The sequence below is a fragment of the Notolepis coatsorum genome (genome assembly GCF_963971535.1).
Source record: "Notolepis coatsorum genome assembly, chromosome: 9".
Taxonomy (NCBI): Eukaryota; Metazoa; Chordata; class Actinopteri; order Aulopiformes; family Paralepididae; genus Notolepis; species Notolepis coatsorum.
In genome coordinates, this window is record NC_140173.1 from 50,943,888 (window position 1) to 50,963,823 (window position 19,936).

General features: G+C 46.0%; 1 protein-coding gene across 1 annotated transcript in view; it reads right to left on the bottom strand.

Annotated features, from left to right (window-relative positions):
- The window catches only part of wdfy4 (WDFY family member 4), a gene marked incomplete at its 5' end in the record, with an annotated part of 306,077 nt that overhangs the window by 193,966 nt on the left and 92,175 nt on the right, over window positions 1–19,936 (bottom strand). Inside the window, 3 exon segments of the mRNA XM_084321866.1 lie at window positions 101–105; window positions 2,032–2,263; window positions 11,787–11,965. Coding sequence (XP_084177992.1) covers window positions 101–105; window positions 2,032–2,263; window positions 11,787–11,965 — 416 coding nt within the window.

Sequence of the window (19,936 nt, forward strand, 5' to 3'; positions counted from 1 at the left end):
AGAGAGAGAGAGAGAGAGAGAGAGAGAGAGAGAGAGAGAGAGAGAGAGAGAGAGAGAGAGAGAGTAGAGATAGATTCAATAGAGCTGCTCCACACACTACTGCAGCTGCAGGAGGACAGGAGGGGACAACCGCAACACTTCTCATATATCAGATTCGTCTCTGGTGGTGGGAATCGAATGGAACATTGAAATTGTCTACATTGTGACACTGTGAAGCCCATTAAAAACCCATTGTATAATAATTAAAAAAAAACACAGGCGCCAATGGGAAAAGTAGACCTTTTCTTTTGGAGATACAGGGTTTCTCGATGGCCTGACTCTTACTTAACGGATCTCCTCTCCCCCCACGTTGCTCCTAGATGACTCAGGTTCTCCAGTCACTCTCTCTGGTGGTCCCTCCAGCTTTTAAACTGTTTATTTTTGCCTGGATAGTCTGATTTCCCACCTACCCTGTTTTATATAAAAATTTTTAATCTTACTTGTTGTTATACTGGTCTTATTTGTATATATTTTTTTATACATTTTTTTTAAAGGGAAACTATCTTATAAATGGCCTTTTCCAGTGTTTAGCATTGTTTTCTAGCTATGTGGGTTTATATTAATGGGGTCTATGTCTCTAATTCTCATTTTGGCACATTCTTCCAATTCACATTTCACAATATTCTCCCTCACTGAATCGAGTCATCTGAAACGTAGCGTATCTTTGAAGTCAAACAATTCTCATCTGCATAATAACGCCCACCCCCTCTATGTTTGTTGCCACCAGGCGCACACACTGTGGTTGGAGCCACTGCCCACAATCTACCTTTATTTAGTGCAGACCGCAAGGAAGGAAGTGCAGTGAGTTAGCCTAACGTTAGCCTAACGTAAATACCGTAATTTTCGGACTATAAGCCGCGCCTTTTTTCCCATTTTTCGACCCTGCGGCTTATATAATGGTGCGGCTAATCTATGGATTTTTACAGCTAACGGCCACTAGGGGACCTCCTAAATCTATGGATTTTACAGGTTACAGTCCACCACCTTTAACTCTATGGGCTCTATGGCCGGTCAGACAGACATTACGAGAGCGAGACAGTTTGTGCAAAGGAAGTTTTCATGCACAAACCCTCATTATGGAAAACAAACGTAGAAATGCATATGGTGCAGCTTTTAAGTTAAAGGCAGTCAATCTGGCATTAAAACACCTGCGGCTTATAGTCCAGTGCGGCTTATATATATATACATATCATTCAATTTAGCTGCTGCGGCTTATATTCAGGTACGCCTTATAGTCCGAAAATTACGGTAGTATGAGCAAAACACGCAGGACATGTGCTGCTCCCGAAATGCTCCCGCTGTTTCTATGTGCAGTGAAAAGTGAAAGTGCTTTGCATCCTAGACTAGTCATTAATTTACATGGTAAACTAACGTTAGTGGCTAGCTAGCTAAATAGCCACGCTGATGATGACAGAGAGAGAACACGGGTGGGGGCTATCGGGGGAGGGAGCCGTCAGAGACAGAGAGAAAACTTTGAGCTAGCACGGGTGGGGGCTCTCGGGGGAGGGAGCCGTCTCTGTGTGTGTTTGTGTGTGTGTTTGTGTGTGTGCGCGCGGCATATATTTTTCTGTATTAGGTTCACTTTGACGATAGTAGAGTAGTATGGGCAGAGCTACAGGTGAGGGTCTGTCACTCAAATTGCATTCCGAGTATGGGCGGAGCCCAGCCACAAACAGCTTGAAATCTTGAAGTGGAAAAATGCTGCTTTAGAGTACTTGATTAGAAATACAAAACAATGAATTTTTTGGAGAAAAAAAATTACAGATGTGTTCCATACTCACAGGAATTGTGTCAAATTGCCCAAATAGTGAAAGAAACAATAAGATAGTTCCCCTTTAACCATGTTTTTACTGTGTTGTATTAGTGCCATTCATATGTACAGCGCTTTGGTGCAACTACAGTTGTTTTAAATGTGCTTAAAACTTACTTACTAAAAAAAGTCAAGTCTGAACGAACCATATCACAGTTTGTGGGTCAGATCGCCGGCCTTACCCGCGTTGCGTACGGCCAGGAAGTTGCCCAGATAAGCGGTGCCCTGTGTGTAGATGGCCCCCACAGCCTCGGGGCTCAGGACCTCCTCAAAGAGATAGGTGGGGCCCACTCTCCACACCAGCGCCGCATGCTCCTTCCACAGGGAAGGAGTTCCAATCAGCGCACACACATCAATGACGGCTGTGGGATCCATGGAAACGTATTGGCCGGGGAATGGCTGGATATACCGCATCTGGCAGAGAATAAAGAAATGTATGATTTACTTATTAAGATAAGACATTCCTTTTTTTGATCCTCTTGGGGAAATTCAAGCGTCATAGCAGCATGGGGGAGGGGGGAGGGGAGGTACAGGTATGGGCAGGGTAATAGTAGAAAGTGAAATACATAAATATAGGCAATACAATTTGATCGGAATATGAAAATATGAGAACAAAGATGTAGATGTATGCCCTTTCGGTTATATTATACATTACAATAAATATAGGCAATAAAGAATTTGAATCTTAATATATACTATGAATAAAGTATATAGAGTAAAAGTAAACAGTATACACAAGGTGCAGTATACACAAGGTACCGTAACTGGCATGATATACGTCATACGTTGTAGTCTGTGCAGGTTTTGGTGGTTAAGAGTCACACTTAGTGGTCAGGCGTTCCTAATAGTTCTTGAGTTCTGCAGCAGTTAGTTCTCCAGCTGCTGGCAGAAGTCCATGCCCACTGTTGTGCAGTCGAGGCAGTTAGTGGAGTGTCGGGGGTGTAACTTGCTCCTCATAGAGGGGGTGGGAGTGGTGATGAACTCTTTGTGTTTAGGTACATTTTTAGCACATATAGTGTACCAGAACTTTCCTGACCAACCGTAACCATCAGCTGCTCCAGTGGCTACAAGTCCACGACTGTGGTTGCATGGTCACCTCCCAGGTGTGAGTGTGACGTGTGTGTAACTCTATACTACTATGCACTCAAGTCTGTAGCATTCAAGTTTGACATTGTTTGACAAACAATCTCACTTACCCGTAGCCCCCTTCAACCTCCATAACCACCCTCCTTCAACCTACCACCTCCCTTTCCCCTTCCCTACCTTCTCTCCTCTCCTGCCTCTCCCACTCCCCCCCCCTCCCTCCCCTCGGTTTCCCTTACTTACTTCCCTGATTGTCTCCCCTACTGGCTTCTGTATTTGTTGTTTGTTGTATTTGTTGAAATACATTGAAGCTCGATTTGCTGGAGTTTATTGAGATGAGACAGAACGCTCTAGAAATATATTGATATTCATCACGGTATAAAACGGAAATGTATGTATGTGCATGTTGACTGGAAGCAACTCATTGACGATCACTGTGTTATTTAGATCTATTGCTATTATATTTGATATATTTTAAGCACTCGCAAATAAGTCCTATCCTACATTGGATAAAGCACTGGCGCTGAAGGGCCATCAGCAGAGGGCGCTGTTGGCCCCCATTGAGTTAATTACCTGAATTTATTCCGTTTTTTGGGGGGGGGGGGGGGAACCCCGCATATATCGGTATCGGTTGATATCGGTATCGGAAATTAAGAGTTGGACAATATCGGTATATCGGATATCGGTAAAAAAGCCAATATCGAACATCCCTATGTAAAATGTAAACTGTGTGAGGCAGGGGGCGTCCCTGGGTAAATAAAAGCCTCAACAGCCGTTGATCCTGTCTGGTTGTCATACAGGCCATCCATACAGGTGATACAGATACAGATACAGATAGATACAGGTCATACAGATACAGATACAGATAGATACAGGTCATCCATACAGGTCATACAGATAGATACAGGTCATACAGATACAGATACAGATAGATACAGGTCATCCATACAGGTCAAACAGATACAGATACAGATAGATACAGGTCATCATACAGGTGATACAGATACAGATACAGATAGATACAGGTCATCATACAGGTCATACAGATACAGATAGATACAGGTCATCATACAGGTGATACAGATACAGATACAGATAGATACAGGTCATCATACAGGTGATACAGATACAGATAGATACAGGTGATACAGATACAGATACAGATAGATACAGGTCATCATACAGGTGATACAGATACAGATAGATACAGGTCATACAGATACAGATACAGATAGATACAGGTCATACAGATACAGATACAGATAGATACAGGTCATACAGATACAGATACAGATAGATACAGGTCATCCATACGCGTCTATACTTTCCACAACACATTTGTGTTTCCGCTTTCGAGTTTTGCGCTCTGATTGGCCAGGTCATGTGACATGTGCGCTAGTGCACTGCAACCTTGCCCAGGCCCGACGGGGCCCGGCCCGGCGGGTTCGGGCTGGGTAGGGCTTTTTTTTTAATAAATAATTCGGGCTCGGCCGGGCCCGGGCACCGCCGTTTTTTATTTTTTTATTGCGTTTTTTTATTTATTTTTTTTTCTTCATATAACTAGGGTTATATGATAACCTTCGTTTTAAGATTCGCTTTCTCTTTTGCGCCAGAGAAACATTTGGATGTAATTACTGCAGCGCGCAGAGAGAACTCAGGGGACAAGTTCAACTCGATTGGTTGTGTTGGAATATAGCCAGTTGGCGAACGTTTTAATTTGTTCTTGGGATGTATGTAGCCGGTTTTGTTAACGGTGTTCAACGCGTTGCTGACGTCTGGTGAGTGATGTTTACTATTTGCTGGGTCGCGACTGCTACTTGTTTTGTTGTGATTTTCATTACGTTGCTCTGCTCGAAATCTGATTTCTGTTTTCTGTTTGTTTGTTTGACTGAGTAGGCTATTGTGTGTCGTGTGTGTGTGTGTGTGCGTGTGTCAAAGAAGATTCTATAGCCTTCACGTTTTACGAGGCTGATGTGTGACAGTGTGAGTCAGTCTATATAAGCAAGCACTGGGAGAGACGGCATTGCGAAACAGGCAATGTAAATGCTTCTTAGTTTTGTTTATTTATTACGTTCATATAAAACCGTGTTTCGAATATTTAAAACAAATACAAAAAAAATTATATTTTAATAATAATAATAATAATAATAATAATAATAATAATAATAATAATAATAATAATAATAATAATAATACTTTTTTTCGGGTTTTCACGCGGGCTAGGGCTTAAAATATTATTTACAGTCGGGCTAATTTTCGGGGCAGGGCCTGAAGTTCAAGGGCTCGGGCAGGGCTCTGGCTTTATTTCAAGGCCCTTGCAGACCACTAATGTGCGCCAATCGTGGGACGGCAAGTTCTGCGCCTATTTCCGGGTCGAACAGCCTGCAAACTATCTAACGCCTAGTTTATCACTGGTTAAGCTTAGGCGACTCTTTCGCAGTTGGTTAAGGTTAGAGTTTGGAATCAGAGCAGGCGTTCTATCGCCATGCTCTAAGACAAACTCTAACCTTAACCAACTTCGAAAGAGCGCCTAAGCTTAACCATCCAAAAACTTGCGGCCCCACGATTGGGCGTACATGTCACATGACCTGGCCAATCAGAGACGCGGAAACACGACTTTGTTGTGGAAAATATTCAGGCCATCCATACAGGTGATACAGATACAAATACAGATAGATACAGGTCATCCATACAGGTCATACAGATACTAGGGATGCACCGAATATTCGGCCACCGAAAATTAGCGGCCAAAAATTGTTAAAAAGCCATTTTCGGCTTTTGGCCGAAAGGGTTTTAGCACCGAAAATATATCACAGAATGTCAAAGAACAGGGTTACGTAACGTTCGTAACCTAAAGTGTTGTTGTGATGACGTAATCAAAACGCGGCTACAGACTTTGCGCAACGTATAACGTGAGCAGCTTGGCAGCTCTTCCTGCGTTCTACAGCCTGTGATAACTAACTCCTCTTGGGAATCGCGCTGTTTCTATGTAAACTCCGCGAGCAACGCATCCAATAAATGCGTCTTTAACATGCTTTATATCCTCGCCATTACTATATGCCCGTCGCGTTTAAAACCTTTTAAACTAACGTTAGCGTTAAGCTAGCTAACAACTGTAAGATTCTGATCAAACTGGCCAGTATCACGTCTTCGTCTGTTTGGCTCTCCATCCAATTCCTCTGCGTTGTGTACTTTTAATGGTCCTGACGTCTCCGATACTGGTAGATAAGATCCTTATCTTCCCCCATTAGTGCAATCCATAAACCATAATACTCCTCCACTTCCGTAAGAATTCGACACTTCGACAACGTGAGATACCTTGTGAGGAAAAGCGTTGTTTTATTTCTCTAAACAGAAACCTCATAATCAGATGTTATCAGATGTTATCAAATTGTATCGTCCTTGAAGAGTCTATTCTAATGATCTTTCGGTGTGTTCAGATTGTCCTTTTGCTGTTCAGTCCAATAGTGTTCAGGCCTGTTCGTTAGCCTAAGACCATCCTCGTGGTAGCCGAAGCTACTGATGTCGTGGCATTCTTCCTCCCCCCCCCCCCCCCCTCTCTCGTGATGAGAGGAGAGAAGGTCCTCTGTGTGATCTCAGTCCTACTCGCTCTCGGTCAGATTCTAGTCTGCCTTACACCCGGAAACACTGTCCGACTTATAGATGTTCGTCGTCGCAACGACGGCCCCGCCTTCTGGTTGTCATGCGACGTGTTGTCATGACAACTGAATAACCTTTAACACTAATAAACTCACGTTTCATTAAGATGAACCTCTCTCCCTCCTGTCCTGGGAGACAGTACACTCTAATCTCAGATGTTCCTCTAAGGAATTCATAACAAAACCCTCGCTGACGCGGCCTGTGCCTGTGAAACCACTGGTTCCACCACCGTTCTATCACCGTCTCCTGCTTCCATGCACATTTCGTTGTTTTACCATTTTAGCTGTCATCTCTCCCCAATCTATACATCACATACATTGAAAAACCACCATTTTCTCTCAATCCCCCCTTGATTCTTATCACCCCTTCAGAATCATAAATCATTATTTGGTTTTTTAATTAATTATGCCAAAAATAGCCTGTGGTTGAAGCAAACCAACCTCGTCTCTCGTGCACAAGAAACGAAGACGGCCCACGGTCAACCCAGTGATCCTGCTGCCTGATGTCTGTTTGCGCCCCCCTTCGTGCACAAAGGGAACCGAAACCGACCACCAAAACCAACAACATCCAACGACTCATAACCATTGGAGCCCCCCTGTCTGCTCCCAATAATTATATCCTGTTGTTCTACTGTTCTCCCTCTTATCTACCTTCTATATATATATATATCCTTCTATACATATATCTTATATATGAATCCTCCATTTATATCTCATACTCCTAATCAATGAACACAGGACTTCTCGCTGTTGTCTCGTCTCTCGATCTCCTGATTGACTCTGAAAGGAAGTCCCTGTTTGTTCATGATTCACCGCCCGTGCTCTGTTGTTTCAAAACGCTCTCTAAACAGCGTCTCCGCAGGGAAACCCCCTCCAATGTCTGCCTCGTTCTCCCCTGGGCAAACACCGCCTGCGACCGCTGGACTCCGCCTCGTCGGCCGTCTCCGCCCCGTCGGTCATCTCCGCCCCGTCGGTCATCTTGGTTGAGGCTCATCTCCACCGCCGTCGGCCCTCTCTCTCGTCGTGGACGATCTGTGTACCAGGCTGCCGTGCCTGGCCCCTGCGGCTTCCTCCTCCTCCAGTCTGTCTCCTGGCCATCTCCATCGCTGTCGGTGTCATTCCCCCCTTGAAAGCAGAAACACAACACCGGCAGTCTTTCTGTACACTCGACCCTGTGTTTTCTATTAGTCTACCGTGGCTTTGGGCCTGCAGCTAATGATCTTTATATTTTTTTTCCCTCTGCAAGCCCCTGCCATGGCCACGCCCTTTCAGACTGTTGGACGGTGTGAGTGTCCTACAGCCCATGGCGCTATTTGTTCTCTATTAGTCCCCCACCTTCTCAACACCCATATCTAATCCTACAGGGCTGTTCCCTGTTTTGTTGTCTTCCGGCGTGACACCAGCAGCTAAACGATACCCACTCGGCGCTCTACGTTTGTCCCACGGGTGACCCCCAGCGCGCGCCAGTTCTTTCTGGTGACGTGTCCCCTCAAGACTCTGCCTATTTATTAGGTGTGAGAAGGCCCCACTGGAATTCAACCTCCCTCTTTATTCAATAATTAACCCATTCAAATAACTGCACCATCTTTCTGTGCAATTCTTATTTAATCAATTAATAATTAAACTTATTTAATTAACCTGTATATCGATCTTATTATTATGATAATAACATACAACCGAGCACACAACATAAGCCCTGTCCCCCTATCTTTTGGCATCCCACGCACTTGGTATCCTCACGCACGGACCCTCTTCCCGCCTCTTTGTGATAACCCAAAAACAGTGCAACAACCAAAAAACCCAGAATCAGTGCCTAAAACTATTTGCATCGCTCTAACATACAACAGAGCAGGTTGGTTCCCTGCTCCTAACTCACATACGTACTCGTACTATCATCTAACATACAACAGAGCTGTCCGTCGCCCTATACCCTACGGGGCTGTCTACCATCGCCCTGGAGCTGTCACCGTTGCTCTATACCCTACGGGGCTGTCTACCGTCGCCCTGGAGCTGTCACCGTCGCTCTATACCCTACGGGGCTGTCTACCATCGCCCTGGAGCTGTCACCGTCGCTCTATACCCTACGGGGCTGTCTACCGTCGCCCTGGAGCTGTCACGTCGCTCTATATACCCTACGGGGCTGTCTACCGTCGCCCTGGAGCTGTCCCGTCGCTCTATATACCACACTTTGAGTTCCTTTACAAAGTTCTCACATACACCACCGTGTATACACACAAGCAGTTGGTAATTTTGAAAAAATTCAACTCCTTAATTAACTTAAACTCTACATATTCGCCTATGGATAATGGAAACTGTCCAGCACTACCCCCCCCCCCTCCGCAATTAAACTCCTTAATTGAATTAAACTCTAAATATTCCCCTATGGGTAATGGAAACTCCCCAGCACTACCCCCCCCCCCCTCCGCCACTAGGTGGCGACCTACTCCTCCATTTGCCTGTATTATCCCACTGCCCCCCTAGATGGCGGCCAAAACTCAGTCTAGAGGATTGTAGGTGACGTGTCACTTCCTGATTCTAAACCCCTCGTGGCTCTGCGGCCATTTTGACTCGGTGCAAATGGCTACTCTCTCAACAAACGGCCGCTGTCCTTCCTTCCAAGGCCTGAAAACACAGCTGTTTTTCCTCTCTTTCCTATCCATTATCAGGGGACGCTTTCTCAGACTAATACTCTTGCCTGATCGGACATAATACACACTGGTACAATCTCCTTTCGACTTTCCTTCTGTTATGAAAACAGTCCCGCCATAACAATTTTTCCGATCTGATTCAAGCGCCCCCCCCCCCTTTCCTCATCTCGCATTTACCCTCCTTAAACCAAAACTGTGCAGCCTGCCTCGTTTGCTTTTCATTCTCTGTAGATAACACCCTCGATTTTCACCATGGTTCTCTGCTCATATTATTACAGCTGGCATCTCTGTCGAACTAGAAATGTTTACGTTTACGGATTCACTATCTGTTCGTTTTTATTTGGCCCAAGATCAAAACAACCGTGTGCACAGTGAACTCACATTTTTGATCGGAGCGCTGTTTCCCCTACAGCGCTGGTTCGCCTCCTGACCGCTCGACTCGCCGCTCTCTCCCAGGGCTGACCGGCCTTGCTTCGATCATGATTCTCCCACACATTGCAAATCCGGCTGTCATCAACAACCAACTGTTCCCGTTGTTTTAATCTCTTGCAAATCCGGGTCACGGCACCATCTGTAAGATTCTGATCAAACTGGCCAGTATCACGTCTTCGTCTGTTTGGCTCTCCATCCAATTCCTCTGCGTTGTGTACTTTTAATGGTCCTGACGTCTCCGATACTGGTAGATAAGATCCTTATCTTCCCCCATTAGTGCAATCCATAAACCATAATACTCCTCCACTTCCGTAAGAATTCGACACTTCGACAACGTGAGATACCTTGTGAGGAAAAGCGTTGTTTTATTTCTCTAAACAGAAACCTCATAATCAGATGTTATCAGATGTTATCAAATTGTATCGTCCTTGAAGAGTCTATTCTAATGATCTTTCGGTGTGTTCAGATTGTCCTTTTGCTGTTCAGTCCAATAGTGTTCAGGCCTGTTCGTTAGCCTAAGACCATCCTCGTGGTAGCCGAAGCTACTGATGTCGTGGCATTCTTCCTCCCCCCCCCCCCCCCCCCCCTCTCTCGTGATGAGAGGAGAGAAGGTCCTCTGTGTGATCTCAGTCCTACTCGCTCTCGGTCAGATTCTAGTCTGCCTTACACCCGGAAACACCGTCCGACTTATAGATGTTCGTCGTCGCAACGACGGCCCCGCCTTCTGGTTGTCATGCGACGTGTTGTCATGACAACTGAATAACCTTTAACACTAATAAACTCACGTTTCATTAAGATGAACCTCTCTCCCTCCTGTCCTGGGAGACAGTACACTCTAATCTCAGATGTTCCTCTAAGGAATTCATAACAAAACCCTCGCTGACGCGGCCTGTGCCTGTGAAACCACTGGTTCCACCACCGTTCTATCACCGTCTCCTGCTTCCATGCACATTTCGTTGTTTTACCATTTTAGCTGTCATCTCTCCCCAATCTATACATCACATACATTGAAAAACCACCATTTTCTCTCACAACGCTTCCGGTCCTCTTTCACTCATCTCTCGTAAGCTACGTCATCCCCCGCTAAGAGTCACGGGAGATGTAGTAAATACAACAGTCCTTTGATAATTCCATGAATTATGACAGTAGCCACTACAGTAACATCATTAAGTCTGCTATAAGCTATTATCCCCTCGTGTGTGTGTCTTTATGCAGATCTTTATGCAGTCTTAAAGCACCTTGGCTTTGTTCTGAATGCACTTTGTTGTAGTTATCCTACAGAGAAAAGAAAATGCACTTGACTTTAATGCACATTTTGTTGTATGCAAAGTGAAAATGTTTAAATTGTACAATCTTTCAGCAGTCAGTCTGGAATTAATGTATGCATTCAAAAGTGCTGAATAAATGTTTTATGGGCCCATAATAGTGATTATTAATATTATTTAAGTTAAGTTTAGCCATAATCATGTCTTTTGCCATAATCAGGTAGCTGGGGGAAAAAAATACATTATATATATATATTTATATTAATCATTTTCGGCCTTTCGGCATTCGGTTTTGAGCCATCCCTAACAGATACAGATAGATACAGGTCATCCATACAGGTCATACAGATACAGATAGATACAGGTCATACATACAGGTCATACAGATACAGATACAGATACAGGTCATACATACAGGTCATACAGATAGATAGATAGATAGATAGATAGATAGATAGATAGATAGATAGATAGATAGATAGATAGATAGATAGATAGATAGATAGATAGATAGGTCATACAGATACAGATAGATAGATACAGGTCATACAGATACAGATACAGATAGATACAGGTCATACATACAGGTCATACAGATACAGATAGATACATACAGGTCATCCATACAGGTCATACAGATACAGATACAGGTCATCCATACAGGTCATACAGATACAGGTCATACAGATACAGATACAGATAGATACAGGTAATCCATAGAGGTCATACAGATACAGATAGATAGATAGATACAGGTCATACAGATACAGATACAGATAGATACAGGTCATACATACAGGTCATACAGATACAGATCATACATACAGATACAGATACAGATCATGCATACCTTGCCCGTCCCCACCGTCTTGCCATTGAGGTAGGCCGAGACCCGGCAGCTCTTCTTCATGTCCTTGGCCACGACCACAGCCAGGTGGTGCCACTGGCCTGGGATCAGCAGGCTGGAGCAGCGGAACCTCAGAGAGGCAGGCAGAGCGCTGGGGGCGCAGGGCTCCGTCTCCATCATGTCTGAGGGGGAGACAGAGTGACACAAATCAGTCAATGCATGGAAAACAAGAGACATTACGGACAGTATCGCGGACTATCTGACGTGTGTTAGCCCTGCAGTGGCCACGGATGCCTATTGTTTCTCAGCAGTAGTTAAATAGAGAGTCATGCCGCCAAATGTGTCTCTCAATCAACCGGCTGTCAGGGATTTCCTTGCCACTTCTGACAGTTGGGACAGCGAACAAGCATGCAGAGGAAAGTAGGACCCCGGCCACGTTCATTTACAACTTCCTTCCAGGGGGAGAACGATTCAAACACAGACACCAACAATTTCACCGTCAGATCTCTTGTAATCTAGAGATAGGGCTGGGCGATTAATCGATGTTATCGATTAATTCAAATGAATGATTTAGGACAATTTAAAAAAAATTATAATCGATTTTCAAAAAAGTCACCTTTTAAGAGTCACCTTTTATTTTTACAAAAAGTGATGTTTGGTTTATCCCAATAGGGAAATTCATTCTTGTTTGATGATCAAGAGGCACCTTTTATTTGTTTTAAGTGAAATTTGGTGAAAAAGCAAGTTATTGCACTATTAATCCCAATAGGGACATTCATCTTTGTTTGATCAAGAGTAACCTTTATATATATATATATTGTAAGGGGCTGAGGGGAATGGTGATCAATGGATGCTATGTTCCTGCCTGTTGGCTCCCCCCAATGGAGAGAAGAAGACTGACAGCTGCACACATGCAGACACACACACACAGCTGTCTTTCAATTAGCAATCAGCATGCCTCTCAAAGAGGACAGACCAAGAACATCAGAGGGTGTCTTGGAATGGAGAGTGGGAGAGCTGTGGGGAGACAACCAAACCGTGAGTTAAACAGCCGGTAAGCCGGACAGCGGCCCAGCCTAGTTAAAGACTGGACTATAGCAAAGACAATTCGGTGCTTCACTGGGAGCCAGTATGATTTTTGTTTGTTTCTTAATTTTCTGGTTTGTTTAAATAAATGCCCCTGGCCATTGTCCAGCGGGGAGCTAAAGCTGTTTGACTGTGTGTTTGATTATGTGTACAACCATATTGCACCTTCCACCTACCCCTGTCTGCTACCTTTGTTACATTGGTGGAGAATGCGGGCATTGCAATATGTTTGTACAATAATCAAACACTGTTAAAAGCTGCATGGACAAATAGTAAACAGACTTGATTTTGAAAAAAAAATTAATAAAAATAAAACAGCATGGACAACCTGGTGATAGAGCTGTTAAAGGCCAATGAGGAGCAGAAGACTATGCACCGGGAGATCCTGGCAGAACAAAGGCAGCAGAATGCTCTCATGTATGCAGAGATGAAGAAAGGTATGGCGCCAGGCCCTACCCATCACAGTGGAGCTGGGGGTCAACCCAACCCGAGCAGGTTTATCCCCAAGATGACTGAAAATGATGATGTGGAAGCCTATTTTCTGGCATTTGAACGAACAGCCACCAGGGAGGGGGGGGTTGAGGACACCTGGGCAGATCTCATTGGACCTTTTCTCACCGGGCCTGCGCAGCATGCCTATCTTGACCTCTCCCCTGAACAAGCTAAGGTATATACCCATCTAAAAAAAGAGACTTTGGCTAGGTATGGTTACAGCCTGCATGCTCGAGCTCAAAGATTTCATGAGTGGAAATACACCCCAGAGATGTCTGCCAGAGCCCAGCTGTATGACCTAGCTCGTTTGGGCAAATCCTGGTTGACTAATGACCCAGAGGGGGTGAGTGTGTTGGAGAGAGTGGTTATGGACAAATGTATCCGTACATTACCCTATGATGCCAAGAAAATGGTGAGCCATGGTAACCCAACCGGGATTGATGATCTGGTCAATCTTGTTGAAAGCCACCAGGTCACAATTGAACTGCTAAAGTCAGGAAGGACTGAGCGACCAGAGGCTGGGAAAAACAGGAAAGTCCCAGAGAAGGCCCGAGTGTGGGAAAAAGAACCAGAGCGAGAAGACCAGGTGCTGAGACGCAGACGGTTCCCAGTGCTTGGGGATAGGAGGAGGTGCTTTGAGTGTGGAGAGGTGGGACACCTCGCCTGGGACTGCCCCACAAGGGATGAATCCATGCCTACTGCGGCCTCGGCTGGTGGAGGCTCAGGGAGGCCTTGCCACCTACTGGACTCCTGTTGGGCCAACGAATGCTCCCCTCCCCACATGGTGCCAGTAAAAATAAATGGAAAGGATGCAGGAGCACTGGTGGATTCAGGTAGTTCAGTCTCACTGGTCCAACCCCATCTCCTTGACCAGCTGGAACCTGGTGAGTCGATACCTGTGTCCTGTGTTCATGGGGATACCAGGGAATATCCTGTGGGTAAGGTTCAGCTCACCACACCTCAGGGTACCTGTGAACTGAAGGTGGGAGTGGTTCCCTGTCTCCCCGTCCCGGTGCTGGTTGGCCGAGACTGCCCCCTCTATGAGAAACTATACCGGAGGAAAAAGGTGAGCGAGAGAACTCAATATACTCGATGTAATGTAACCTCAAAAGGACGCAAACGTGTACTAACTTCCCCAAAGGTGTATTCCCCAGGAGGAGAGGCCTCCAAGCTGGTGTGTGTTGCTCCGGAGAACGATGACCAGAGCTCCACAGGGCCCAGCTCAGAAGAGGAGTTGGAGAACCCATTTGCTTCCTTTCCAGATGAAGTGAGCTCGGGGGAAGCCGAGCAGGGAGCCCAGCCCTTACCCCGGTTGAGAGGACAGTTTGGTACGGCCCAGTTGGGAGATCCCAATCTGCTGCATGCTCGGAGCAATGTGCAAGAGATAGAAGGGAAACTGGCTCCCGGGGTGAGTAAACTCTCATATCCCCATTTTCTGATAAAAAATCAACTTCTCTACTATGCTCAGATGGTGGACCGTCAAAAAAGATGTTTGCTAGTGGTGCCCAAACAGTATGTGTCCACAGTTTTACACCTGGCCCACAGCCATGTCCTCGGGGCCCATCTGGGGGTCGAGAAGACCAGAGACCGTATCAGGGGACGGTTCTATTGGCCAGGAGTGGTAAGAGCGGTAACAGACTACTGCCCAGAATGTCAAAAGATGGCACCAAAACCCCACTTCAAAAATCCACTGATACCATTGCCGATTATTGAGGTGCCCTTTGATAGGATTGCCATGGACCTAGTGGGACCGCTAGTCAAATCTGCAAGGGGACACCAATATATCCTTGTTGTCCTTGACTATGCCACTAGGTATCCTGAGGCCATTCCTCTCCGGAACATGACAACGAAGGGCATTGCACGGGAGCTGCTCCAGATGTTCAGCAGAGTTGGGATACCCGGAGAGATACTTATGGACCAAGGGACCCCCTTTATGTCTAGGATCATGAAGGACATGTGTCGGCTCCTCAAGGTAAAACAAATTAGAACTTCAGTATACCACCCACAAACGGATGGTTTGGTCGAAAGATTTAACAAGACCCTGAAGTCCATGCTCCGGAAAGTGGTTGATAAGGATGGCAGGGACTGGGATCAGTTGCTGCCTTACCTCATGTTTTCCATTGGAGAAGTACCACAGGCATCTACAGGATTATCACCATTTGAACTCCTGTATGGAAGGCAACCAAGGGGCCTACTTGATGTGGCTAGAGAGGCCTGGGAGGAGCAGCCCAGCCCACATCGCAGCCTGGTGGAACATGTGGAGGTGATGCAGGACCGCATGAAGGTACTGTGGCCAATGGTAAGGGAACATATGTCACAAGCCCAGGAAGCCCAAAGACGGGTCTATAATAGGGGTGCACAGCCACGTGAGTTCCAACCTGGGGACAAAGTGTTGGTACTGGTACCCACCACTGACCACAAGTTTCTGGCCTCCTGGCACGGACCATATGAGGTGGCCGAAAGGGTAGGCCCAGTTAACTACAAAGTGCGCCAGCCAGGACGCCGAAAGCCTATTCAAATCTATCATGTCAACCTGCTTAAGATGTGGTATGCCAGAGATGTGCTGGTATCTTGTGTTTCTCCTTGTATCTTCCCTTACTCCTCACCAAGGGATGAAGGTGTCGAGGTGACGTATGGGCCAGGGCTCTCAAAAATGCAGCTGCAGCAGATGAAGGAATTGGTGCAGAGAGCCTCAGGTGTGTTCTCCAGTGTACCAGGCCAGACCACCCTGGTGGAACACCACATCCAGACAGAGCCGGGTCAGAAGGTGAAAATGCGGCCTTACAGAACCCCAGAAGCCACGAGGGTCATCATTGAAGAAGAGGTCAAGAAGATGCTGACACTGGGCGTCATAGAGGAGTCCTATAGTGAATGGGCTAGCCCGATCGTCCTGGTCCCTAAGCCAGACAACACAAAAAGGTTCTGTAATGATTTTCGGAAGCTTAATGAAATATTTAAATTTGATGCCTATCCCATGCCTAGGGTTGACGAGCTGATTGACCGGCTGGGGGAGGCCCGGTACATCAGCACCCTGGATCTAACCAAGGGGTATTGGCAGGTGCCTCTAGCAGCTGACTCCAGGGAGAAGACTGCGTTTGCTACCCCCACAGGGCTGTACCAATACACTGTGTTGCCCTTTGGCCTGCATGGAGCCCCAGCCACCTTCCAAAGGCTAATGGACAAAGTGTTGAGACCTCACCGTGAGTATGCAGCTGCATATCTGGATGATGTGGTAATCCACAGTGAGGACTGGGAGAGCCACTTGGACAGGCTTGCCGCGGTATTGGAGGCTCTCCGCAAAGTGGGGCGGCGTGGCTCAGGGGTAGAGCGGGTTGTCCAATGATCCAAGGGTTGGTGGTTCGAATCCCGCTCAAGCCCATGTCCAACCTACTTGCCTCGTATGAATGTGTATGCATGTGAATTAATGTTGGTGGTGGTCGGAGGGGCCGTAGGCGTTGATTATTCGCCACGCTTCCGTGAGTCTGCCTCAGGGCAGCTCTGGCTGCAATTGTAGCTTACCACCACCGGTATGACTGTGTATGAACGAATAATGGACTCTGTGAAGCGCTCTGGGTCAGTGAAGAGCGCTATATAAATCCAAGTCATTATTATTATTATTATTATTAAAGCAGGTTTAACAGCCAATCCAAAGAAGTGCAAGCTTGGTTTGGAGGAGGCTGAATACCTGGGTTTCACCATCGGACGAGGAAATGTGAAACCACAGGAGCGTAAGGTTCAGTCTATTGAAGAGTGGCCCCGACCAGCAACTAAGAGACAGGTAAAGACATTCCTGGGACTTACCTCCTATTACTCTCGTTTCATCCCTAACTACTCCTCTATAGCTGCTCCCCTCACAGACCTAACCAAAGCCACCAAGCCCCTCATGGTGGAATGGACGGAAGGGGCAGAGAAGGCGTTCCAGGGTCTCAGAAAGGCACTTTGTGCACGGCCCGTTCTGGTCACCCCGGATTTCACGCAGGAGATGATCGTGCAAACGGATGCGTCAGAGGTGGGAGTAGGAGCCGTACTCTCTCAAGAGATACGAGGTGAGGAACATCCAGTACTCTACATCAGTAGGAAGCTGAACCAAAGGGAGCAAGGATATGCTACGGTAGAGAAGGAAGGACTGGCTATCAAGTGGGCACTGGAGCGTCTCAGATATTATCTGGTGGGCCGACATTTCTCTCTCGTAACTGACCATGCACCCCTAGTCTGGATGTCCAAAAAGAAGGAGACTAATGCTCGAGTCGGTAGATGGTTTCTTTCCTTGCAAGAGTTTGACTTCTCTGTGATCCACAGGTCGGGAGCCAAACACGGGAACGCAGACGCCCTGTCCCGGAGGGATGCCCTCTGGACCTTATTTGCCTCTCCCAAGCAGGGACTGAAGGGGGGGGTATGTAATAGTGGTCTGCAAGGGCCTTGAAATAAAGCCTGAGCCCTGCCCGAGCCCGTGAACTTCAGGCCCTGCCCGAAAATAAGCCAGACTGTAAATAATATTTTAAGCCCTAGCCCGCGTGAAAACCCGAAAAAAAGTATTATTATTATTATTATTAAAATATAATTTTTTTTTTTTTTTTTTTAAATATTCGAAACACGGTTTTATATGAACGTAATAAATAAACAAAACTAAGAAGCATTTACATAGCCTGTTTCGCAATGCCGTCTCTCCCAGTGCTCGCTTATATAGACTGACTCACACATCAGCCTCGTAAAACGTATTGAAGGCTATAGAATCTTCTTTGACACACACACACACACACACACACACGACACACAATAGCCTACTCAGTCAAACAAACAAACAGAAAACAGAAATCAGATTTCGAGCAGAGCAACATAATGAAAATCACAACAAAACAAGTAGTGAGTCGCGACCCAGCAAATAGTAAACATCACTCACCACAACGTCAGCAACGCGTTGAACACCGTTAACAAAACCGGCTACATACATCCCAAGAACAAATTAAAACGTTCGCCAACTGGCTATATTCCAACACAACCAATCGAGTTGAACTTGTCCCCTGAGTTCTCCCTGCGCGCTGCAGTAATTACATCCAAATGTTTCTCTGGCGCAAAAGAGAAAGCGAATCTTAAAACGAAGGTTATCATATAACCCTAGTTATATAAAAAAAAAAAAAAAACGCAATAAAAAAATAAAAAAAAATAAAACGGCGGTGCCCGGGCCCGGCCGATCCCGAATTATTTATTAAAAAAAAAGCCCTACCCAGCCCGAACCCGCCGGGCCAGGCCGGGCCCCGTCGGGCCTGGGCAAGGTTGCAGTGCACTAGTATGTAAGGGGCTGAGGGGAATGGTGATCAATGGATGCTATGTTCCTGCCTGTTGGCTCCCCCCAATGGAGAGAAGAAGACTGACAGCTGCACACATGCAGACACACACACACAGCTGTCTTTCAATTAGCAATCAGCATGTCTCTCAAAGAGGACAGACCAAGAACATCAGAGGGTGTCTTGGAATGGAGAGTGGGAGAGCTGTGGGGAGACAACCAAACCGTGAGTTAAACAGCCGGTAAGCCGGACAGCGGTCCGGCCTAGTTAAAGACTGGACTATAGCAAAGACAATTCAGTGCTTCACTGGGAGCCAGTATGATTTTTGTTTGTTTCTTAATTTTCTGTTTTGTTTAAATAAATGCCCCTGGCCATTGTCCAGCGGGGAGCTAAAGCTGTTTGACTGTGTGTTTGATTATTTGTACAACCATATTGCACCTTCCACCTACCCCTGTCTGCTACCTTTGTTACAATATATATATACCTTTTTTTTTTTTTAAGTGAAGATTGGTGAAAGTTAGGTTTGCCCTTCAATCCCAATAGGGAAATTCATCTTGGTTTGATAATTTTTGTGTCAAATTAAAACAAAGCTTATTTATTTTATTTGAATGATTTCCTTGGCATTTCTAGTTTTTAAGAGAAAAAATCGGATGTGGTGTGGCTTCCTATTCAAGCCCGATCTGACTTTAAAGTGCTACTCCTCACCTACACAATTTTAAATGGGCTTGCACCGCTCTATCTATCCAATCTCATCTCTCGATACTCGCCCGCTCGTGCTCTGCGCTCACAAAATGCGGGGCTTCTATCAATTCCTAGGGTTAAAAAGAAATCCGCCGGCCACAGAGCCTTTGTCTACCGCGCTCCCTACCTGTGGAACAAATGACCTGCCGTCGTCAGGGGCGCCTGCTCTGTCGAAGCCTTTAAATCCCTGCTTAAGACCCATCTTTTCTCTCTCTCCTTCAACCTACCCTGATCTCACCTGGTCGGGGACTGACCCTTAGATTAATCTGTCTAGTTTAGTTAGGATGTTTATTTAACCTCCGTCTCTGTCTCAACCGGTCCCATGGAACAGCTTCATACCGTCTTCTGTCTGGCCTGCAGTGCTGAACCTTCTGAGTGACTTCTCCTGCCCCCACGGGGCATACGGCCCTGAGCTATTGTCTTGTATCTCATCCTGTATCCATACGCTTGCAGTAGTTCTATCTATTACTCTATTTCACAATTCTCTTATATACTATGATTCTACTGTCACCATGTATGCATATGCTCACTACATGTATTTATTGCTCC